The 19,721-nt window shown below is 45.5% G+C and overlaps 1 protein-coding gene and 1 long non-coding RNA gene across 6 annotated transcripts in view; one reads left to right on the top strand and one right to left on the bottom strand.

The window, feature by feature from the left end:
* Window positions 1-250: 250 nt before the first annotated feature.
* On the bottom strand, window positions 251-16,151 carry LOC132523927 (uncharacterized). Its single transcript, XR_009541707.1, has 3 exons — window positions 15,844-16,151; window positions 6,308-6,417; window positions 251-928 (listed from the first exon to the last, which is right to left on the bottom strand). It is a non-coding gene; the product is annotated as an uncharacterized LOC132523927 (long non-coding RNA).
* Window positions 15,762-19,721, top strand: part of GALNT7 (polypeptide N-acetylgalactosaminyltransferase 7) — a 117,953-nt gene continuing 113,993 nt past the window's right edge. For all 5 annotated transcript variants that reach the window (XR_009541705.1, XR_009541704.1, XR_009541706.1 and 2 more), the window contains exon 1: window positions 15,762-15,941. Coding sequence is in view for 2 of the 5 variants with exons in the window: in XM_060155816.1 (XP_060011799.1) it covers window positions 15,816-15,941 (126 nt within the window). In the remaining 3 variants the exon portion in view is untranslated. The remainder of the gene's footprint in view (window positions 15,942-19,721) is intronic.

Genomic DNA, 19,721 nt, shown 5'->3' with positions numbered 1-19,721 from the left:
TCCCCTGAAGATGACGGTTACGCATGCAACGTGGCTGTAAAGACCAGCAATTAAACAACAGTCCTCCCATCGGGGCAGGGCAAGGGCTGTCCTCGAGGCACAGCAGGGACTGTCCTGTAGCTCTGCCTCTGGGGCCGCACAGCCCGGACTCCTCCAGCTACTGACCAGAGGGGGTATCTGTCTGCTGTTTCCCCAGAGTCCACGCAAGACAGAATCATTTCTATTATTTTATTTGTGAACTCCACCCATTAGTGCTCAGTGCCAGGACAACCGCAATGTACCTTTGTGGGTCTCTGTGATTCCCATTTGAAGCCTAATGAGGTCAGTCAAAAGTGAGGCCAAATTCACCACTGATTATTTATCATTTGTATCCAACTTCCAAAAAGAGGAGAACAGGCTGTTTAAATCATACCCTAAGAACAGGAAAGATCAGGGTAACTGGAGTGGTGGATAGTAGGGGTTAGGGCTCAAGCAGGTGACACATGGGGTAAATGGGACATTGACTACAGGCCCTCGATCAGGAGTGTTTCATCCCTCTGTTTTCTTGCTCTTTCTCTTGGAGATGTAAGAATATTTCTTTTTAGACGTCAAAAGAAAAGACAAAAGACCTCCTAGGTCCTGACCTGTATAGGTCAATGCAGAAGAACTGGTGTTTCTTCTTAGGTTTCCTCCTTTCCAATTACTCACGTCTTGGTTCAATAATTAAAATACACCCGCTGGATGAATCACGTGGTGGGACCATATATGTAATGGAATCTCAGCCACACCCCACTGGTAAGAATAACAAACAGTTCAGCCAACGTGTCTATGGTCCTCGGGACTCAGGAAAAGGCTTGTTCTCAAAGTCTGTGCCCCACAATGAGCGTGAATGTTCATCAGTCAGCTCCTGTCCTCCGAGACCCTCCAGTCTCTGTAGATGGGATCTGTGCTGAAGATTTTTGTTTTCTTTTTAAAATGCAGGAGAAGAAAATCTTGTCGGTTTTTTACCATAACCCACCTAATGTGACCTATTAAGTCATCCCCTTGGCTGTGGGTCTCCGTTTTCTTTCGCTGACTTCACCCTGTTTTCCTGGTTCCCACCTCTTTCTTAACACTTGGTTTCTAAAAAGTGAAAAACTTAATCACCACAAAGCCAGGAACAACCGAGAAACCACAGCCTTATTTTTAGACAACACATAAATCATCCCGGAAAAGGTCTCTATCCTAAGGATTTCCCCAGATGTACATTCTCCAATTCCCTCTGTATTTTTAGTTCAAGAGTCACAAAACCCAAAGTTTGTATTCTTTGTCATTCAGAAAAGAAATTTGCACCCAAAGTGTGAAATTAATGGCCAGCTTTTGCTGTTGCTATCATTTATCATCTCTGGGAGCAGGATTATGATCTTGAGAAACAGTAGCTACCTCTCTATTTTACTCATGTGAGCTACGTGCAAACCAAAGAATTCTGGTCTTTAAAAAATGTTCCAGGGCTTCCCTGGTGGCGCAGTGGTTGAGAGTCCGCCTGCCGATGCAGGGAACACGGGTTCGTGCCCTGGTCTGGGAAGATCCCACATGCCGTGGAGCGGCTGGGCCCATGAGCCACAACTACTGAGCCTGTGCCTCTGGAGCCTGTGCTCCGCAACGGGAGAGGCCACAACAGTGAGAGGCCCGCGTACCGCAAAAAAAAAAAAAAAAAGTTCCATATATTAACTGACTTATTTTGTTTTGCCTTAGAAACATTCTGTATCGTATCAGTGGGATTCCATTAATGGGATGGGTGTGGGGAAGATGGAGTATTCATCGTTTAAAAAAAAATTGTTAAAAAAGTAAGTTAACTTATTTATAGTACCTATTAAACGTTCACTTTATGTTCACCTATACATGAACATAAATCACAAAATTAGAGCATAATTCATAAAACTAGATATTCTGTCAGGTGGGCAAAACCTGTATTGTTCATGGAAGCTTGAACCTAAACATTATAGAAGCTTGAACCTAAAACATTAAGTAGATAAATATGATATATAATAGGTCAGTTATTTCTAAAGTGTAGTAAAGTTGGGGTTAAAAGGGATGATTAAGTAGAATGTGAATTTTTAAAATTCTGATAATTATGCATTAATTTTAATAAGTGTTGAAAAATGAATAACACAGTCCTGTGATTTTACTAGTATCATTGTTTAGTACAAAGCTACACTTGACTTTATAAAAGTATATAATTTTAATGGAAAATATTAAGCAAACGGGGCTTCCCTGGTGGCGCAGTGGTTGAGAGTCCGCCTGCCGATGCAGGGGACGCGGGTTCGTGCCCCGGTTCAGGAAGATCCCACATGCCGTGGAGCGGCTGGGCCCGTGAGCTTTGGCTGCTGAGCCTGCGCATCTGGAGCCTGTGCTCCACAACAGGAGAGGCCATGGCAGTGAGAGGCCCACGTACTGCAAAAAAAAAAAAAAAAAAAAGAAAATATTAAGCAATAATATGTATACTACTCTAGGTATGACTAAAAATGGCATAAACAGTACCAAGATGAATAAAGTTCAGGAAACACTAACACAGGTAACTCGCTAGTATTGGTACCACATCTACTATATGACTTAAGTGTTACAAAACTGAAATCAGATTATCATAGAAAGTGTGGTGATTTGGCTCACCTGTTACCACATTTACATGCATCATTAGGGAAATAACACTTCCTTAACATTTAGTTCTTAGGCTTTTTCCATTTAATTACTCTATTCAGTCAATGAATATGGTGAATCTCTGAAAACGTATTAAGCAGCTACTATGTACAAGGCCTCTGATGGGTAATTTCCAGGAATATAGAAATCTTTTAAAGACACACCACTTTCTTTCTTTAAAATTTTTTTGATAAGGTTTATTTTGAAAAGTAACACTTTCATAATCAATAATTTAGATAAGAAAGAGGAATATTGAGAAGATTCCCAACAATCCCACTATTTAGACAGAGATCAAAATGTTAGTAGGTTATTTCCTTATAGGCTTTTTTAAATGAAAATATTTATTTTATTAACGAGTTAGAACCAGAACGCACTTACTTTTTTTTTTTTTTTTTTGTGGTACGCAGGCCTCTCACTGTTGCGGCCTCTCCCATTGCGGAGCACAGGCTCCAGACGCGCAGGCTCAGCGGCCATGGCTCACGGGCCCAGCCGCTCCACGGCATGTGGGATCTTCCTGGACCAGGGCACGAACCCGTGTCCCCTGCATCGGCAGGCGGACTCTCAACCACTGCGCCACCAGGGAAGCCCTGCACTTACTTTCGTATCATATTTTCCCCCACTTACTGTTTCCATTTTCCCATGCTACTAAATATTTTCTAAAACATGATTTGAAGGACCAAATACACCATTTAACTATTCACCTACCAGTACATGTGGCTGAGTTCTAGCCAATAAAAGTTATCAGAAGGAATGTTCACCGCTCCAGGGCTGGCTCTTAAAACACATCATAGGGGATCCTGCACCTGCTCTTTTTTTCCCTAAACTGCCAGCTAGATGCAAAGAATCCAGTGGAGGGCTTGGGTTCCTCAGGGGATGGGAGATCCACTGAATGGGAAAAGCCTGGATCCCTAACGGGCTGGGAGGGGCGGAGTCCCTTCCCTCCCCCCAAGCTGCAAAGAGGATGGGACTGTGATGTGATACATTTTCATTGTATGAAGCCCCTGAAGTTGTGGGGTTTGTCATAGCAATAAGTCTACCCTCATTCATTGATGTTCTTCCTCAAAGTCTTAAAATCTTCCAAACTCCTGTTCACTGGTTTGGAAGCACCTTTTCTATGGGCCTTATTTTGACTTTTTCAGTTTGCTTAATCTCAGCTGAAGTCGTCAACTGGATGCGCGAATGTACTTTATTTCACTTACTGCCACTTCTCAAACCTAAGCAGAACAGGTTGCTGCGCATGATTTTGCCCTAGAAGACAAATGTTCTACCGAGAACTTATTTAAGAAGGTTCTGCAGGATCTTCTCCTTCTCCACCATCCATCTCGTTTTCTAACACTCTGTACCAAAAAGTTCACGGAACCTACAATCTTTAGGATGTACTTAGCATAAGTATGCTTCAGTATCTCATTTGAGGCCATTATACTGCCAGGACACAATGTAAGGTGAACCACTAGAGGTTTTTGCTCCAGGGGTGATATCGTTGAACTTTTATTTTAGAAAGATAATAGTAGTGGTAGGTCGAATGGTTTTAAGAAATAGGAGATTAAACGATGGGAACATGGTAAAGAAACTGCAAAGAAATGTGAATCATAGCAGTGGGAAGAGATGCAAAAGGAAACATCAGTGATGGGGTGGTCCTGACTTGTTAATGATGAAATCTGGAAGGAAAAGTGGAAGAAACTATGAAAGATGTCTTAGAAATTTCTTTTTTAAGTGTCAATGGCTAAATCAGGAGCCTAGGAAGAATAGACGATTTGGTGGGAAAATAAATGAATTCCACTTAACGGAACTGAAACCTTGTGAATGGGTCAATCCTCACAAAGATTCAAAACTGAGGAAAAGAAAAAGAACTAGAACTGAATTCTAAACAATGCTGTCTTTTTACATAGCAGAATTTGTGATGAGACTGACAGTGAGTGGCCCAAGAGACAGGAAAACCACCAAGGGCCCAGAAGCCAAGGGATGAAACATTTCAGTAACAGTTCTACTGTACTGTTTAACCCGTCCATTAACTCAGTATTTTTTATTTCTTGAAATTAGGTCTTTTCTCAATTTTACTCATATTTTCAGAGCTCTCTTTTCACTTCTTGAGGTGTATTAAATGCGATTATATTCTGTGTCTGGTAATTCTAACTGCTAAGTTTTCCAGGCAGCCTATTTTGTAGAATATTATTTCCCACCCAGGGCTTTGGGAGTTCAGTGATTTTCAACTGTGAGTGACTCATCTTCTTAGGGACACAGGAACAGGACATTTTTCAAAGCCTGAGGTGAAGAGAGTTCTTTCAAAAAGGATTCACATTTGCAGTTCAGATGCCTTGTGACACCATTAGTCTGGGATCACTTTAAGTTCTTGGTCTGAGGTTTTTCTAGGCATCCAGGTTGTGTGAATTCTGACTGCAAACCAGGGTCAGGGCCACATTATGATGACTAGTTTCCTAGTTGGGTGGTGTAGGGTATGTGTAGAGGGACGTTTCTCTTCAGGGTGAGGGGAATGTGTTCACTCAGTTCTCTCTCACCTTGGGGATGGAACCCTTCAGGGATCCTAGTTTTTGAGGTCCTATTAGGCTTTCCACTTTGGGATGGACCCTGAATTTGTTTTCTGTTCCTAAATCCTTGAACTCAGGATGTAAAAGATACTCAGGCACCCTAGGTTTGGCCAAAGCTCTAAGGCAAAAGCCAGCTTCCATACCAGCTTACCTGTCTGTTCAGTCTTTTACCCTAGGATTTATTTTCTTGTTACCCATGCATGGACGCATTTAGAAAGATTGCGGAGGTATTTCACCTGGCACTTCCAGTTGTTTTCATCAGCTCAGTTGGCCCCGCACCTAAACTGCCACTGTTACTTGGGAGATTCTATCTCCAAGTACAGGTAGTTCCACTTGAGAATATACTGTACACGTGAAAATCTAAACCAAATTGCCGAGTAATCACTTACACAGTTTCTTTAAATAACTTGTGCTGCCAGAGCCTTTAAAGAGTTTGTTTTACAGGTTATTAATTTAACTACTTACAAAGAGCCTGGAAGCAGCACAACAACTTCAGTGATTTGGAACCATAATAGTTGAAGAGTAATCAAAATATACCCATATTCTGACCTATTCTAACCACCTCCACGGTCAGAATCCTCGTCCAGGCTACCACGAGCCCCTGTCCGGATTATGAAAATAGCCTCCTAACTGGTCCTTGCTTTCATCGTTGTTCCTTTCCTTAACAAACCCAGAAGCCAGAGGCTGTGGTCCTACTTGGATGTAAGTTATATCGGGCCACCCCACCCACACTTTCTCAGCCAAAGCTCTCCTCCCGTCCTTGCTTTTCCTAAAACAAGCAGGAATGTTCTTGCCTCAGGGCCTTTGTACCTGCTGCCCTTTCAGCCTGAAGCCACCTCGGCTCAGGTAGCCATTCGCCCTGTTCCCTCAGCCCTTCAGGTCTTGTCCAGATATTATCCCCTCAATGTGACTGTCTCAGACTCTTTAAAATTGAAACCTTCCCTCCCTCCCATCCGCATTCCAAATCCCACTTCCCTCCTTGATTTCTTTCCACAGTATTTGTCTTCTACTACACCACCTAAGTAAATGAGTTATTCTTGTAAGCTCTTAGGATAATTCTTGGCACATAAGTGATATACCAGCATCGATAACGATCATTTACATACCTTGTTTATTGTCTGACTCCATGACCACAAGGATTTCTGCTCCTCTAGTTTCCTGCTGTTTCCCATGATTTAAAACAATGGCTAGCACACGATACGTGCTCCAAACACTGCTGAATAAATAGAAATATCTATAAATATACAATAAAAGATCATAACAAGGGATTGTTAAAAATCTTTTTACATAGTTTGAGAAATAGAAGCCATCCCACAAGACCAAGACCTCAAAGACCATTCTCCAAAAAAAAAAAAGGAATTAAAATTCAAAATTCTTTGCAATATGCCAAAAGGTACATTTATCTAAACGACAGTATTTTTTTATGCAAAAAGATCTATTTCGCATTGCCTTGACCAATAGCTCTAAGAATACCATACTTCACTAAGTCTCGATTTGCATACAGGTACCACAATAACACCCATGCATATCATATGCCCTCACAAGTGAAAAGTCACAAACCAAAGTTTTAAATGACAGTGTTTTGAGCTCCCGTGAAGATCACCACTCTGGGCCCACGTCTCCCAGCTGTGGCCCTCCAAGTCGTCATTAACATAGAGCCCCGTGTTCAAATAAAGAGAAAGTGTACTGTTCATCGTTCAGTCTAAAAAGATGAAATTTCTGGGCATCAGCCAGGTGGAGAATGACGTCGTTGGAAAACATAAGGCTTAGAATGACCAGATATCTACTCCCAGGCCAGCCTCTAATTCCTGGATCATTTAGGATAATCTCCCTGCGTATACTCAGCATGCACCTCAGTTTCATTCGTATGCAACTTTGCTTATCTCCTTTGAAGCGTCAGAAAAGGCTTCTAGGCATAGTCAATTACTAAAAATAACCCAATCTTATTATAACTAGTCAAAACCATTCAGAAGATGGTGCAAAGCGCTTCTTTGTCTTTCCCATCATGTGCCTTTTGGGCTGCAGGCTGCCTCGGACAAGCAGGACAATGTTCCTTCGTCCTTGGCCCCTTTCTTCTGCTCCACACCGCTTCACCTCCCTGCAGAGAGCCTGCTCATCCAGCTACACCTATTGTGGTCCGGCCAGAGAGATTTGGCAAAATGCATCACCTAGAATGTCACATTCTTTAATATGAGAACCTGATACCTTCAAGAGAAACCAGCCTCTGTTTTGCTAATACAGTTGGCAGTCTGCTGACAGTGGGTTCTAGGTCCTGCAAATATTTGGAAAAAAGAAAATTCCAGAAAATTTCAAAAAGCGAAACTTGAGGGGCTTCCCTGGTGGCGCAGTGGTTGAGAGTCTGCCTGCCGATGCAGGGGACACGGGTTCGTGCCCCGGTCCGGGAAGATCCCACATGCCGCGGAGCAGCTGGGCCCGTGAGCCATGGCCGCTGAGCCTGCGGGTCCGGAGCCTGTGCTCCGCAACGGGAGAGGCCACGGCAGTGAGGGGCCCGCGTACTGCAAAAACAAAACACACACAAAAAAAGCAAAACTTGAATTTGTCACACTAATGGGAACTATTTAAATAGCATTTACATTGTACTTAACAACTATTTACATAGTATTTACATTGTATTAGGTATTATACGCAACCTAGAGATGATTTAAAGTATACGGAAAGATACGCATAGGTTATATGTGAATATATATCATTTTACACAAGAGACTTGAGCATCCTCGGATTTTGGTCCGAGGGGTCCTGGAACCAATCCCCCTCAGATAACGAGGGACAACTGTACTGATAATCTCTCGGAGCATAACTTTGATGCAACAGAGGTGGAACAGAAGGGAAGCTCTTTCAGTAAGAGGCACCAAGAACCCACCTAACTTACATAAAATGAGAGTTGGCTAGACTCTCACTTCTAATTTCCCTTCAAGTATTAAAACTTCATGAAATTAGAGTATGAAATTCACTGAAGAAAGACTCAAGTTCTCAGCAGAGTGTGGTTAAATGACATAAAAAAGTCTTCAGAACTGAAATTTGTCAAGGTATTATATTACTGTAAGTCCTATGACAGTTTGTGCATATAAACTTCCACATCAGTGGGCAGATAGGTAGTTTCAGTTTATTATCTAGGAATTACAGCACTCATTTTGGTCAGATAAAAATGTAGAACGGTGCACCCTCCTTCCCCAGGGCAAAGCCACCTACTTCTAAAATACTTTTGCAAAACATTTAGATATTATCGCCTTTTAAGATCTATTGATTCAAAATGATTAAAGCATGGGGAAGAAAAGTACCTGAACCTCTATACACATTATCAAGTCGTACAAAGACACTGAAACGCTTAAAGATTAGGGAAAACTGAGATAAAGAATTTTATAGCTGAGGTGAAGTGGGGAGAGTGACTAGCTTCGGTTTCTAAGATTTTTATTTTTTGGTGACAGAAGTACCTGATATAATTTTTATTAGCTATAAAAAAGATTGGGTTATTTTTAGTAATGGACTATGCCTAGAAGCCTTTTCAGACAACTCAAAAGACAAACAACAGAATTGCATACAAAGCAACTGAGGTATAGACTGCAGAGAGCTTATGCGGAGAGATTACCCTAAATGATCTGAGAATCAGAGGCTGAACAGGAAGTAGATACCTGGTAATTCCAAATCTTTTATTTTCCAACTATGCCATACTGCATTTTGCTAATGCCTGGAAAGTTCACCATTTTTTTAATTTGCATTTTTTAAATTAATTTTTATCGGAGTGTCATTGCTTTACAATGTTGTATTAGTTTCTGCTGTACAACAAAGTGAATCAGCCATATGTTTACATCTATCCCCTCTTATTTGGATTTCCTTCCCATTTAGGTCACCACAGAGCACTGAGTAGCGTTCCCTGTGCTATATAGTAGGTTCTCATTAGTTATGTATTTTATACATAGTAGTGTGATTATGTCAGTGCCAATCTCCCAATTCATGACCCACGCCCCGGCATTGTCTGTTCTTTACGTCTGTGTCTCTATTTCTGCTTTGCAAATAAGTTCATCTGTATAATTTTTCTAGATTCCACACTGGAAAGTTCATCTTTTCTTCAGTTATCTTCTAACAAGTGAGCAAAGAACAAGAACATTTTCTCTTCCTGTACATATATGCAGTATATCTTCTATCACACAATGTTTCCAAACTTGCTTAAAACATAAGAGTGAGCATGTGAAACACAGCACATGTCAACTATGCTTTCACTCCTTCTCCCCCAACACAGCAGGTCCTGTGTGCTAGGCACTGTGAATGTCTGGGAAGATGACACCAAATGAGGACATGGCCTGATGGGGGTGACAGACCGCTGAGTAAGCAATGACAAAGCTGAGCCCTACATGCCAGGACCAAGCGTGAACAGGGGGCTCGGACAGCATAGGGTAGGGCTGGGGTCTGAAGAGAACAGAGGAATCTGGAGGAACTGATGTATAAACTGATTCTGAAGGATGATGGGAGTTTGGTGGGAGGTAGTTGGTGCTGAAACTAAGAGAGTGTTCGGGTAAGGGAATAACCTGTGTGAAGGCCTAGAAGGGAGAGAGAACTTGGCCCATTCCAGAAACGGAGAGAAGGTCAACATAGCTGCAGTTTAGCTTGGAAAAGAGGACTCGTGGCCCAGCTGAGCCTGTGGAGGTAGCAGAGGCTGGCTCGCAAAGGTCTTTGGAATAAATTGAGAGGTTGGGGCTTAATTCTGAGACCAATGGGAAGTTGCTGAAGGGGTTCCAAACAAGACTGTTAGGAGACAGAATGTGGTTCAGTCGCCGCTTAAATAAATGGTCAAGTCAGAAGAGCACTTCTGAAATATGGGAGTCTGAAAACACTACAGACTCCTGGAGAGGTAGTGTTCTACAGCGTTCAATCTAAAAGAGCTTTTTTTTTTTTAATAAATTTATTTATTTATATTTGGCTGCGTTGGGTCTTCGTTGCTGCTTGTGGGCTTTCTCTAGTTGCGGCGCGCGGGCTTTCTCTAGTTGCGGCGTGCAGGCTTTCTCTAGTTGCAGCGAGCAGGGGCTACTCTTCATTGTGGTGTGCGGGCTACTCACTGCAGTGGCTTCTCTTGTTGCGGAGCACAGGCTCTAGGCGTGCGGGCTTCAGTAGTTGTGGCGCGAGGGCTTCAGTAGTGTGGCACGCGGGCTTCAGTAGTTGTGGTGCATGGGCTCAGTAGTTGTGGCTCGCGGGCTCTAGAGCACAGACTCAGTAGTTGTTAAAAGGGTTGTAAAATAAGCATTTCTGCCTTCACAACAGTGTAGGAGACCATTAACCTCATCAAATGGAAGCCCTAGTGATAACAGTCTTTATTCCAGATGAGCACAACTCAGGAATTATCCATCTCTTTAAGTTTATTACAGAAATAGTAATACATGCCAGAAAAAAAAAAAGTATAGAGGCAGAATTTGACTTGGTTGTATTCTACACAAGAGTGTAAATTTAAAAGTTTCAACCATCTATTAATATCACAGGACAATCAGAATTTCAGAATTGGAAGGGGTGTTCAAGATTCTTTGGCCCAACACCTTCGTTTTAGAGTTGAAGACACAGAGTATTTCTTTGCAAGATAATCAGAAATGAGCAATTATTTAAGATCTGAATTCTTTTTGAAAGACTTCAGCATATCATAATCGTAAGCGAAATACTACAAACAATACATGGAATAACGAGTATTCTGATTTCCAGTGCTGTTCTTAAGCCTCCAAAGACCCTGACCTCCTAGGATTCAAAGCCTTGTGTGGCTCCCTTCCACACGGCACCAGACCACAGCTTCTGGACCCCTGTCTCTCTGTCTTTCTCTCCCTCCCTCCATCTCCCAGATCTTTCCCTGCAGGAAGCCAGCTGCCTTGTCCTGAGCAGCTCTGTGACAAGGAACTGAAGTGTCCCTCAGTAGCCCGTGAGGCCTGCCTGTTGGCCTTGGGAGTGAACTTGGAAGCAGGTTCCTCCAGGCCCACCTGACAGCCTGGCAACAACCTCAGGAGAGACCCTGGGCCAGAGCCACCTAGCTGGGCCACTCCTGGATTCCCGACCCTCAGAACTGCATGAAATAGTAAAAATTTGTTGCTTTAAAATGCTACATTTGGGGGTAATTTGTTATGCAGTTAGAGATAACTAATAAACACTGTCCAAAATTAATATATTCTTAACAAACTTAAGAATATATTAAGTAAAAAAAATATTTTTTAAAGTATATTTTTTATACTTAAAAAATTTAAATAACAATTATTTTCTAAACCATATAATACTTTTTTTTTTTTTTTTTTTTGGGGCCGTGTGGCTTTCGGAATCTTAGTTCCCTGACCAGGGATCGAACCTGGGCCCCAGGCAGTGAAAGCACCGAGTCCTAACCACTGGACCACCAGGGAATTCCCTATAATACATTCTTAACTTAAAAATACTATCACGGATGTTCTTCTTTGAAAAGAGGTGATCAAACGGTTTACAGAATAGGCACTAGGATATTTAACCAGTAATTTATAGGTCACTGAGACTAATTTAACCTGAGCTCTTAACAATCACATATAGTTAAAATTGAACTTTGGTTGCTAATAGTACTTGCCCATGGCTATGTGTTCCCATTTCAATACAATTTAATTCTTTCCTTCCTTTCTTTCTTCCTTTTTTGGAAACCTCAGTAGACACAATGATCTGAATTTAAATTAAAATCATCACTTCCTTCTTAGTCCTGAGTAACCTTAGTAGGATTCAAAGTGAGGGGAAATAACAGTCTACCAGCTGATGGTGATAACCACGATAGCTAAAATAATCACCTTTCTAATTAAATAAAACCCACAAAGTTTTATCCTTGGAAGGAGATGCTCCAGGTAAGGAGGACCAGCAGTTGATATAGTCCTGGCGTTTCTTCTAAGTTTCATCTTCTGTTTATATTCTCAATCCAATTATTCATTATTTCACCAAAAAATATTTATTGAACCCTTTCTACAAACGGGATACAAGGATGAACTGGACAGACAAGGCTCCGTCCTCACATACCTTATGTAATTATCAGGGAGAGAGAGGTAGAGCACCCAGCAGGGTACCGGTCCCAGTGTGTTGGTGGGGAGGGCCCTGGGGGATGGGAGGGATTCGGGAGGAAGCATGGGAAAGCTTTTGTGTCACTTCAGGCAAAAAGAATCCCCCCGCCCGGAAGCAAAGGGAGTTCAAGACACACTTAGCAACTCAGATGTTCAGCTTGGCTGCAGGATAAAGAAGGAAGGAAGGAGTGGTTAGACCCCCGGAGCGGGCATCTCACCTCTAAACAGCAGCCCCGGCAAGGGCGCAGCTCCTCATGGTGGGTTCCCCTCGGACAGAGCAGACAGGGGAAGAATTTAAAAGCAACGAATCTTGAGGCCCTGACCTTTTGCATCCTAAGAACATTTATATTCCGGGCCTAGAAGGCTAGCCCAGCTTGGCAAGGAGCATGGACGCAGCCACACGAATTCTGAGACTAGAAATCTAATCTCTAAAAATCTGATTTCTCTAGAAATCTAGTCTGCTTTGAATCCCAGCTTGAGAACAATGGTGACGCCAGCCCCACTCACGTGGCGTAAAGATTAAATGCAGTAACACGTGTGAAGCATCCTGCGAACACCAGGCCTTCAAAAGAATTATCTTTCCCCCATTACTGTGGAGCCCCCAGCTGAAGACACCATGTCACCACCTGCCACATGAGCCACCATAACCTGACAGAGGACAAGGCTCTCTTGGCCATCCCGTGTCCCTCCAATTAAGTTCTGGTCTCAACCCTCTTTCCCGGCGAACCCCGGGTTAGACAAACCAGAAGTATTCCCCTACAACAATCCCTGTCATATGGTAACTGTAGTATTCATTAAGAAAAAACGAATTGCACCCAGACACACTGAGACTTGCCCCATTACTCTATCTGTACTTTATATTTGCATATGCACTTGACCTCCATTATTCCTTTTGATGATATTGTGAGGTGAGTATTGCAATCACTGTCCGGCAGACAAGAGCCCAAGGTTCAGAGAGCTTAAGTGACTGACCATGAACTAAGCTTTGGATGCGTGTAGCTCCTCATTTTCTAAAGCGTTGGGTCAACTCTGCTGAGGCTGCCTCCTTGCAAATGCTGCAACAGGCTTGTATTTTATACTTTGAGTTTCTTCTAAACATTGCTAGGGATTTCCCTGGTGGCACGGTGGTTGAGAGTCCGCCTGCAGATGCAGGGGACACGGGTTCGTGCCCCGGTCCGGGAAGATCCCACATGCCGCGGAGTGTTTGGGCCCATGAGCCATGGCCGCTGAGCCTGCGCGTCCGGAGCCTGTGCTCCACAACGGGAGAGGCCACAGCAGTGAGAGGCCTGCGTACCGCAAAAAAAAACCACGAAAAAACATTGCTAGGACTCAGAGGAGCCTGGGCTTTTACAACCATATACCCACTGATCAATTTCTAATTTTGTGTCCTTTCACACGTATTTTAAGTTCTCTGTGCAAAACTTAAAGGGGGTGGCAGGGTCATCTCTGAATACCATTTCTGCCCAAGAATCCTTCTGATTGCCTTAGGGAGTGATAAGGCCCACTTTCAATTTGCACACCTGCCCGACTATGCCCATAAGAGTAAAAATAAAGCTTCCTATTTTCTTAATAATCAAAAGCTGTCTCCTCTGACTGCGCAAATGAGAGCACAGACAGAAGGTTTCATTACTCCTGGAAGACTTCGGCTGCTGACTTCAAACGGAATTATTCCCTCATGTGATAGGAGTAAGATCCCTTGAAGGTCACCTGCTCCAAGCCCAGTCTCTGTCTAAGGACGTCTGCTTTGCAAAGGAGCCCTCCCCACTGTGAACAGCCCAAGTTGGGTCCACAAATGACCTTGTTCCTGCTTTCCACAGTTATCTAAATAAACCTTTCCCCAAGCACCCCTTCCTTTCACTGTTTCTCTAAAGGTGGTGCACAGATGAGCTGGGTCAGAATCACCTGGGTACAGGTGATGCCTGGGTCCCCACATGGACCTGAACTGACTCAGGAGTGGGGCAGTAGCTTTCTACATTACCCAGTCGGTTCATACTTTATCAATCAAATTAAAGTCCAGGTCTTTTTCATCAAAAAAAAAAAAAAGGTCTTCAGCAGTCTCCCTCGTCCTATATGAAAAGCAACTGATTTTGATTTAAGTAGTTGATAAAAATGCTGAGTCAGACAGTGACTTGTATTCAACCCACGACAGCCCTCCAGGTGCTGTATGTATTGGGCTTACATGCATTACTCTGCACAATTATCCAGCCAAGAACAGACCTGACCATATTGTCAGCCATTCTACATTTCCCCCTATTGTTCACTGCAAATATTTCGTGGGAATTCTGAAATGATTGGCATCTACAGAAATCCCCAATATACTAGGTAGTGTAACCCAAACCATGAAGCACATGGAGTTGGTCTGGTACAATTCTTTATCTATCCTGAATGAAATTCTCTATTTCATTCTAGAAATTTAAATAACCGGGTTTCACTTGTTTTAAAATACCTGCAGATAGGAGACAATATTAAGGAAGAAGGATCAACTTTTACCATCCTAAAACTTAGGAGAAGACATTAAACATTCTGTTCAACTTGAATTAGGCAGATACGAGGTCACACTGATAACATAATCACGTGCATCTGGCAAGAGAGGCGACTGACATCTTTGTTGGGAGATATGGGCACAAAAATTATTTCCTCCGGCCGGGGCATCTGGCTAAACATTTGTCAATACCCTTTCTCGTGTAATGTAGGTCTCAGGCTTCTGAAAGGCTTTTGAAAAACAGAAATCAAGGAACCTCCATCAAGCGGCAAAAATCGGGTCTGAAGGAGGCGACGAGGGTGGAGTATTTTTTTTTTTGAGTATTGTTTTACAAACCCCGAAATCCTCGGTCCTAGGAATAGAAACTTAGCCCTTGAACAAGGTTGGTATTGCTTATTCCCACTGGGTTGTTTTTCTTCTAATTAGCTCAGAGACAGCGACGTACTACCCGCTTTCCAAGTAGAGCTCCTGGGGTCCGGTGATATTTGCACATCACACCTGGGCCTTTCGGATACAAATCCGGCTCCTTAAAGGAGCCGTGTGAGGAAGCGAGCACAATCAATAAGGAAATATCCTCCCAGCTATAAATCAGCCACGTGGAGCTGCGGCAACGGCCGCCGCGACTTCCTGGTTTCCTTCCCGCCCGCCCCGCGGCGGGGGCCGGGGGGCCGGCGTTAAGGCCGGAGTTACAGCCCGAAAGGACAATAAAAGTTGGGGACCCGGGCAGCTTTTAGGGCTGAGCGGTGGGGCCGAGGCTGAGGACAGACCTGGGGAGAGTGTAAGTTAGTCGCATGGTAGCAGGACCTGGGGGGGTCGGGGGGACGGCGGCGGGGAAGGGGCTGCGGACCGGCCGGGGGCCGCCCAGCGAGGGCGTGGGGGCGGGAGCGGCCGGGGGAGGGAGGGGAGAGCGGGGGTGGGGCGGCCCGCCAGGCAAGGGGAGTTCCGGATCGGAGGCGGGGAGGGCGGCCGCCGGGCGGCGGGGGCGGGAGGAGGAGGCGGCGAGCGCGGAGGGGGAAGGAGGGAGGGGAGAGCGGTGGCGGCGGCTGCGCCCGGCTGTGCGCCTCTCGCCGCCGGAGGAAGATGAGGCTGAAGATCGGGCTCCTCTTACGCAGTTTGCTGGTGGTGGGCAGCTTCCTGGTGCTGGTGGTCCTCTGGTCCTCCCTATCCCCGCGGCCGGACGAGCCGAGCCCGCTGAGCAGGATGAGGGTGAGTGACCCGCCCGCCCCCTCCGGCGGCGGAGAGCTGCAACTTGTTTTGTTCGCGCGCCTGGCGGGAGCGGGGTCGGCGGGTCGAGCGCGGGCTCCGCAGGTGGCGCGACGGGCGGGTGGGGGCCCCGAACCCCGCGTCCGGTCCCAGCCCCCACCGGACCTCCCCGCGCCATCCCGCCCCGCGCTGCGGGGGGGGCTCGGCGGCCGCCCTCCGCACCTGGAACGCGGGCTGGAGGAGAGAAGGGCCGGGCCAGGACCGCCGCGGCAGCAGCCGGGGACGCGGGGCTGGTCCGGGCTGCGGCCTGTGGCGCGCGCATGCCTGACGGAGGCGAGGGGCCGCGGCCGCCGCCACCGCCGGTGCGGACCAGGCCCCTGGGTCTGGCCGCCCCCGCGCGTCCGGGGCGCCCCCCTCCTCCCGGTCTCCGGCGCCCCCGGCTGCCAGCCCGGGTGGGAACGCGCGGCCCCGCCTCCGGCTCCGCGGAGAGCGCCGCCCCCTCGGCTTCGGCGCCGAGACTGGCGATGCGCGGCCGAGGCCTCGCCCAGGACCGGCCTCCCTCCGCCTCCCGCTCCCCCGCTCCCCCCCTCCCCTCCCGGCGGCCGCTCTCGCCCGCCTGCGGACCCCTGCCCCGGAGCCCCCTCCATCGGCCGCCCCGTCGGGCCGGAGCCCGCCTCTCCTCCCCTCTTCCCTCCCCCGGTTGCGGCCGGGCCGCGGGGCCGCCAAACTAACTTGTGCGGTCGACGCCCGCGCCGAGGGCTCCTCCGGACGCGCTGTCCGCCGCCCGACTCTCCCGGTCTGTGGGGCTCCGTCCGCGCCCCGGGACGTGGGTGACCTGGGCCCCGGGCTGCGGCCCCGCTGACCCGCCCGCGCCCCCGGCCCGACCTGCCCGCCTTTATGGCCGCGCCCCTCCTTCCCCTGGGACGCGGGAGCCGGGGGCTCGGGGGCTGGGCAGCTGTGCTGCTTCCAGCGCCTTGTGCAAACAGCGTCTGCATTGTATCCGAGGGGTCGCTTTTATTAACTTTCCTTTTGGAAAGTTAGCGTCTGGAAGTAGAGGGAGAAGGCGTCCTTTCAACACTAAGAATCGTAGGAAGAGATTCCCTTATCTGCTCCTGCCCCTGTGATGAGGGAAGGTTTACGCTTGAGATTTACTCTTAAGTTTTAGTGTGTATTTGAAGACACAACGGCACTGGAATCTCTTTAACGTCTGGGGTGGATTCCCGTCTAAGTCATCTAAGTTAATGGTAATAAAAAGTACCCAGTTTTCCTTTTGAATGTGTTTGTGGTTTTAAGTCCCTCAGCTCTCATGGAGTGATGGTGACCTCTTTATGATTTTGCTTCAAAATGACTTATTGAGAAAGGACGACTGAATATTGCAGTTGTTTGAAAGCATTTGTGATCAAATGGCCTTTATACCGAGAGCTAATAAAGACATAAAGATGCCATTTCCTGGGGGAAGAAATTGAGGAAAGAGTGACAGAACTAGCCATATTCAGAATGTTCTGCAGTTCAGATAACAAGTCTTCTAAAGGGGTGATGGAGCGTCAGCTCCAATGCCTATTTCCTCTGAAATATTATATTAGTGCTGGTACAAGTACTGAGCCACGAGCTCATTTAATAGCTGTAGGAGGTTGTTATAACTTGATTTTTGGTCCAACTTATTGGATAGAATTTGTCGGTGGGTCCAGGGTAATTTCTGTCATTTGCCAAAGACTGAAGCTAGCTTTTTAAGACTTTCAAACAATTTAAGAAGAATGCTTTATGTATGTGGAGAGCCAAACCCTTTTATTAAGTTTGCGGGTAAATATTAATCAAGTTAAGGTATAGCTTATAAATCAAAAGCATAAATAAGGGACTATTGCCTCCCTTTAATAAAAGCTAACCTAAATGTTTCTGAAATACAGCAGTAGAAGGACATCTCCTTTCGGGAAAATTCTGACTCTGATTATGATTACACATACTCCACTCACTATGAAACACCTGCCTCTCCTTAACACTAATCCATGTATAGGGCTTTTTTGGATTCTGATAAATGGCCTGAGATAGTCTAGGACAATCCCATTTACCAAATACAGGTTATGCTTCTATTCTAGCAAGCTGGTCCTGGTGGGTCCACCCTGTGCAGGTTTTTGCCTCATACTTTCAGTGTTCCAGGCACAAAAGTCTACCGTAGCCTGGTGCTTTTTTTTCCCTGGACTACTTCCTCCTTTAGATCTGCCCAGCAAAATGCGTCACCTGTAGTCAAGACAAGAGGAACACATTTATTTTTGCTTTCCCATCTCCAGGCCTCTTGCTGTTTCTCTGATGTGAATGATGTGAAAAGTGATCTTACCGTTCAAATTGTACTTTGTTGTATACGATTTGATTTATTCAACAAACATTTTTGAGTACCTCCCATGTCCTGGTGCTAGTTGTTAAGAAAGTACTCTTTGCTCCTAAACTCATGGATCTTGTAGGCTAGTGGGTCAAAAATCACATTAATCAAGATTTCACAAATCTGTAAATAAAAATTGTGCCACCACATGCTATGAAAAAAAAAAACCCCACAGGGGGTAAGAAAATGGAGGAACTTGGTCATATAAAGCCTTACCTGAAGAAATGGCTTTTGAGTTGAAATCTGCAGATTTGAAGAAGAGTCATTGTTGATCTCGGTATGGGAGGGGGACACCCCTGAGAGGGAGAAGTATGTGCAAAGGTCCTGAGGTAGGAGGTAGCATGGTGAGCTGAGGCAGTGGAAGAAGGCCAGCGTAATTACAAGATGGAGGGCGAGGGTTCAGAGAGACCATGCCAGGAATCAGGTCTTTGAGCAGCCATTAACTCCAAGGATGGAGCTCGTCGAAGGATTTTGAAATAGGGGAGAGGTGGGCTGAGATTTGTGCTTTGAAAAGACCACTCTAGCTGAATTGGTTTAGAGCAGATGGGAATCCTGTCGGAGGTTATGATAGCCCAGGTGAAACGTGATGTTGATGGCATTGGCAGGGTGACGGTGGAAGGAGAGAAAAGTCAGTTGATTCAAGAGCTATTAAACGAAGATGCAAAGGCACCAGGACTAGGTGTCTGCATATGGGAGTGAAGGAGAAGGAAGGTGTCCAGAGGCACCCGATAGGCGGTAGAAGGATGACAGATTGTTTATTACATGGAAGGTTCTGAAGACAAAATCCATACGTTCTGATGTTATGTTTTATGGTTATAATGGGAAGGCTTATCATCTTAGGCTTTGTCCTCTGAATATTTTAAGGTCAGCATTTATTAAAACCTTCTGTTTAGCACTTGCAAAGCGTAGACAGTACCTTTAATTAATAAATTATAGCATTTCCCAGACCATTCTCCCGGGTTTCGGCGCTGAGTGTTTAACGTTGAATCATTAGTCTCTGAAAATAGAGGTCTGGAATGGAGATGTTGAAAGACCTTCAGTGGCTCTTTAACAGCAAATTCAGTACTCGTGAGAAGCTGCATGTAAACCGGCAGCTCTCTGTATGTGCAAATGTTACTTGACTCAAACTATTAATACCACATAGGCACAGAGCATCCATTGCTAGATGGAGAAGTTTTATGGGATAAGCTAAGACCAGTGGGAAGGAACATTGCTTAATGAGGCTGTGACTGAATTGATCACCCAGTCAGTCAGGTTCTACCTTAACAAAGCCTTTTATCTCAGCGATGATCCGCTGCAACCAGAAAAGCTCTGCCCTTGACCATGAGATTTCTGTTTCAAATGGAAGCTTGTTTATTAGGGATGGAGCTATCACTTAGAAGAAATGTAGTGTCTTAAGAGGTCACTGT

This window comes from Lagenorhynchus albirostris, chromosome 7 (genome assembly GCF_949774975.1).
Source record: "Lagenorhynchus albirostris chromosome 7, mLagAlb1.1, whole genome shotgun sequence".
NCBI lineage: Eukaryota > Metazoa > Chordata > Mammalia > Artiodactyla > Delphinidae > Lagenorhynchus > Lagenorhynchus albirostris.
The sequence above is the reverse complement of the archived record's forward strand: the minus strand, read 5'-3'. Positions and strand labels throughout refer to the sequence as shown.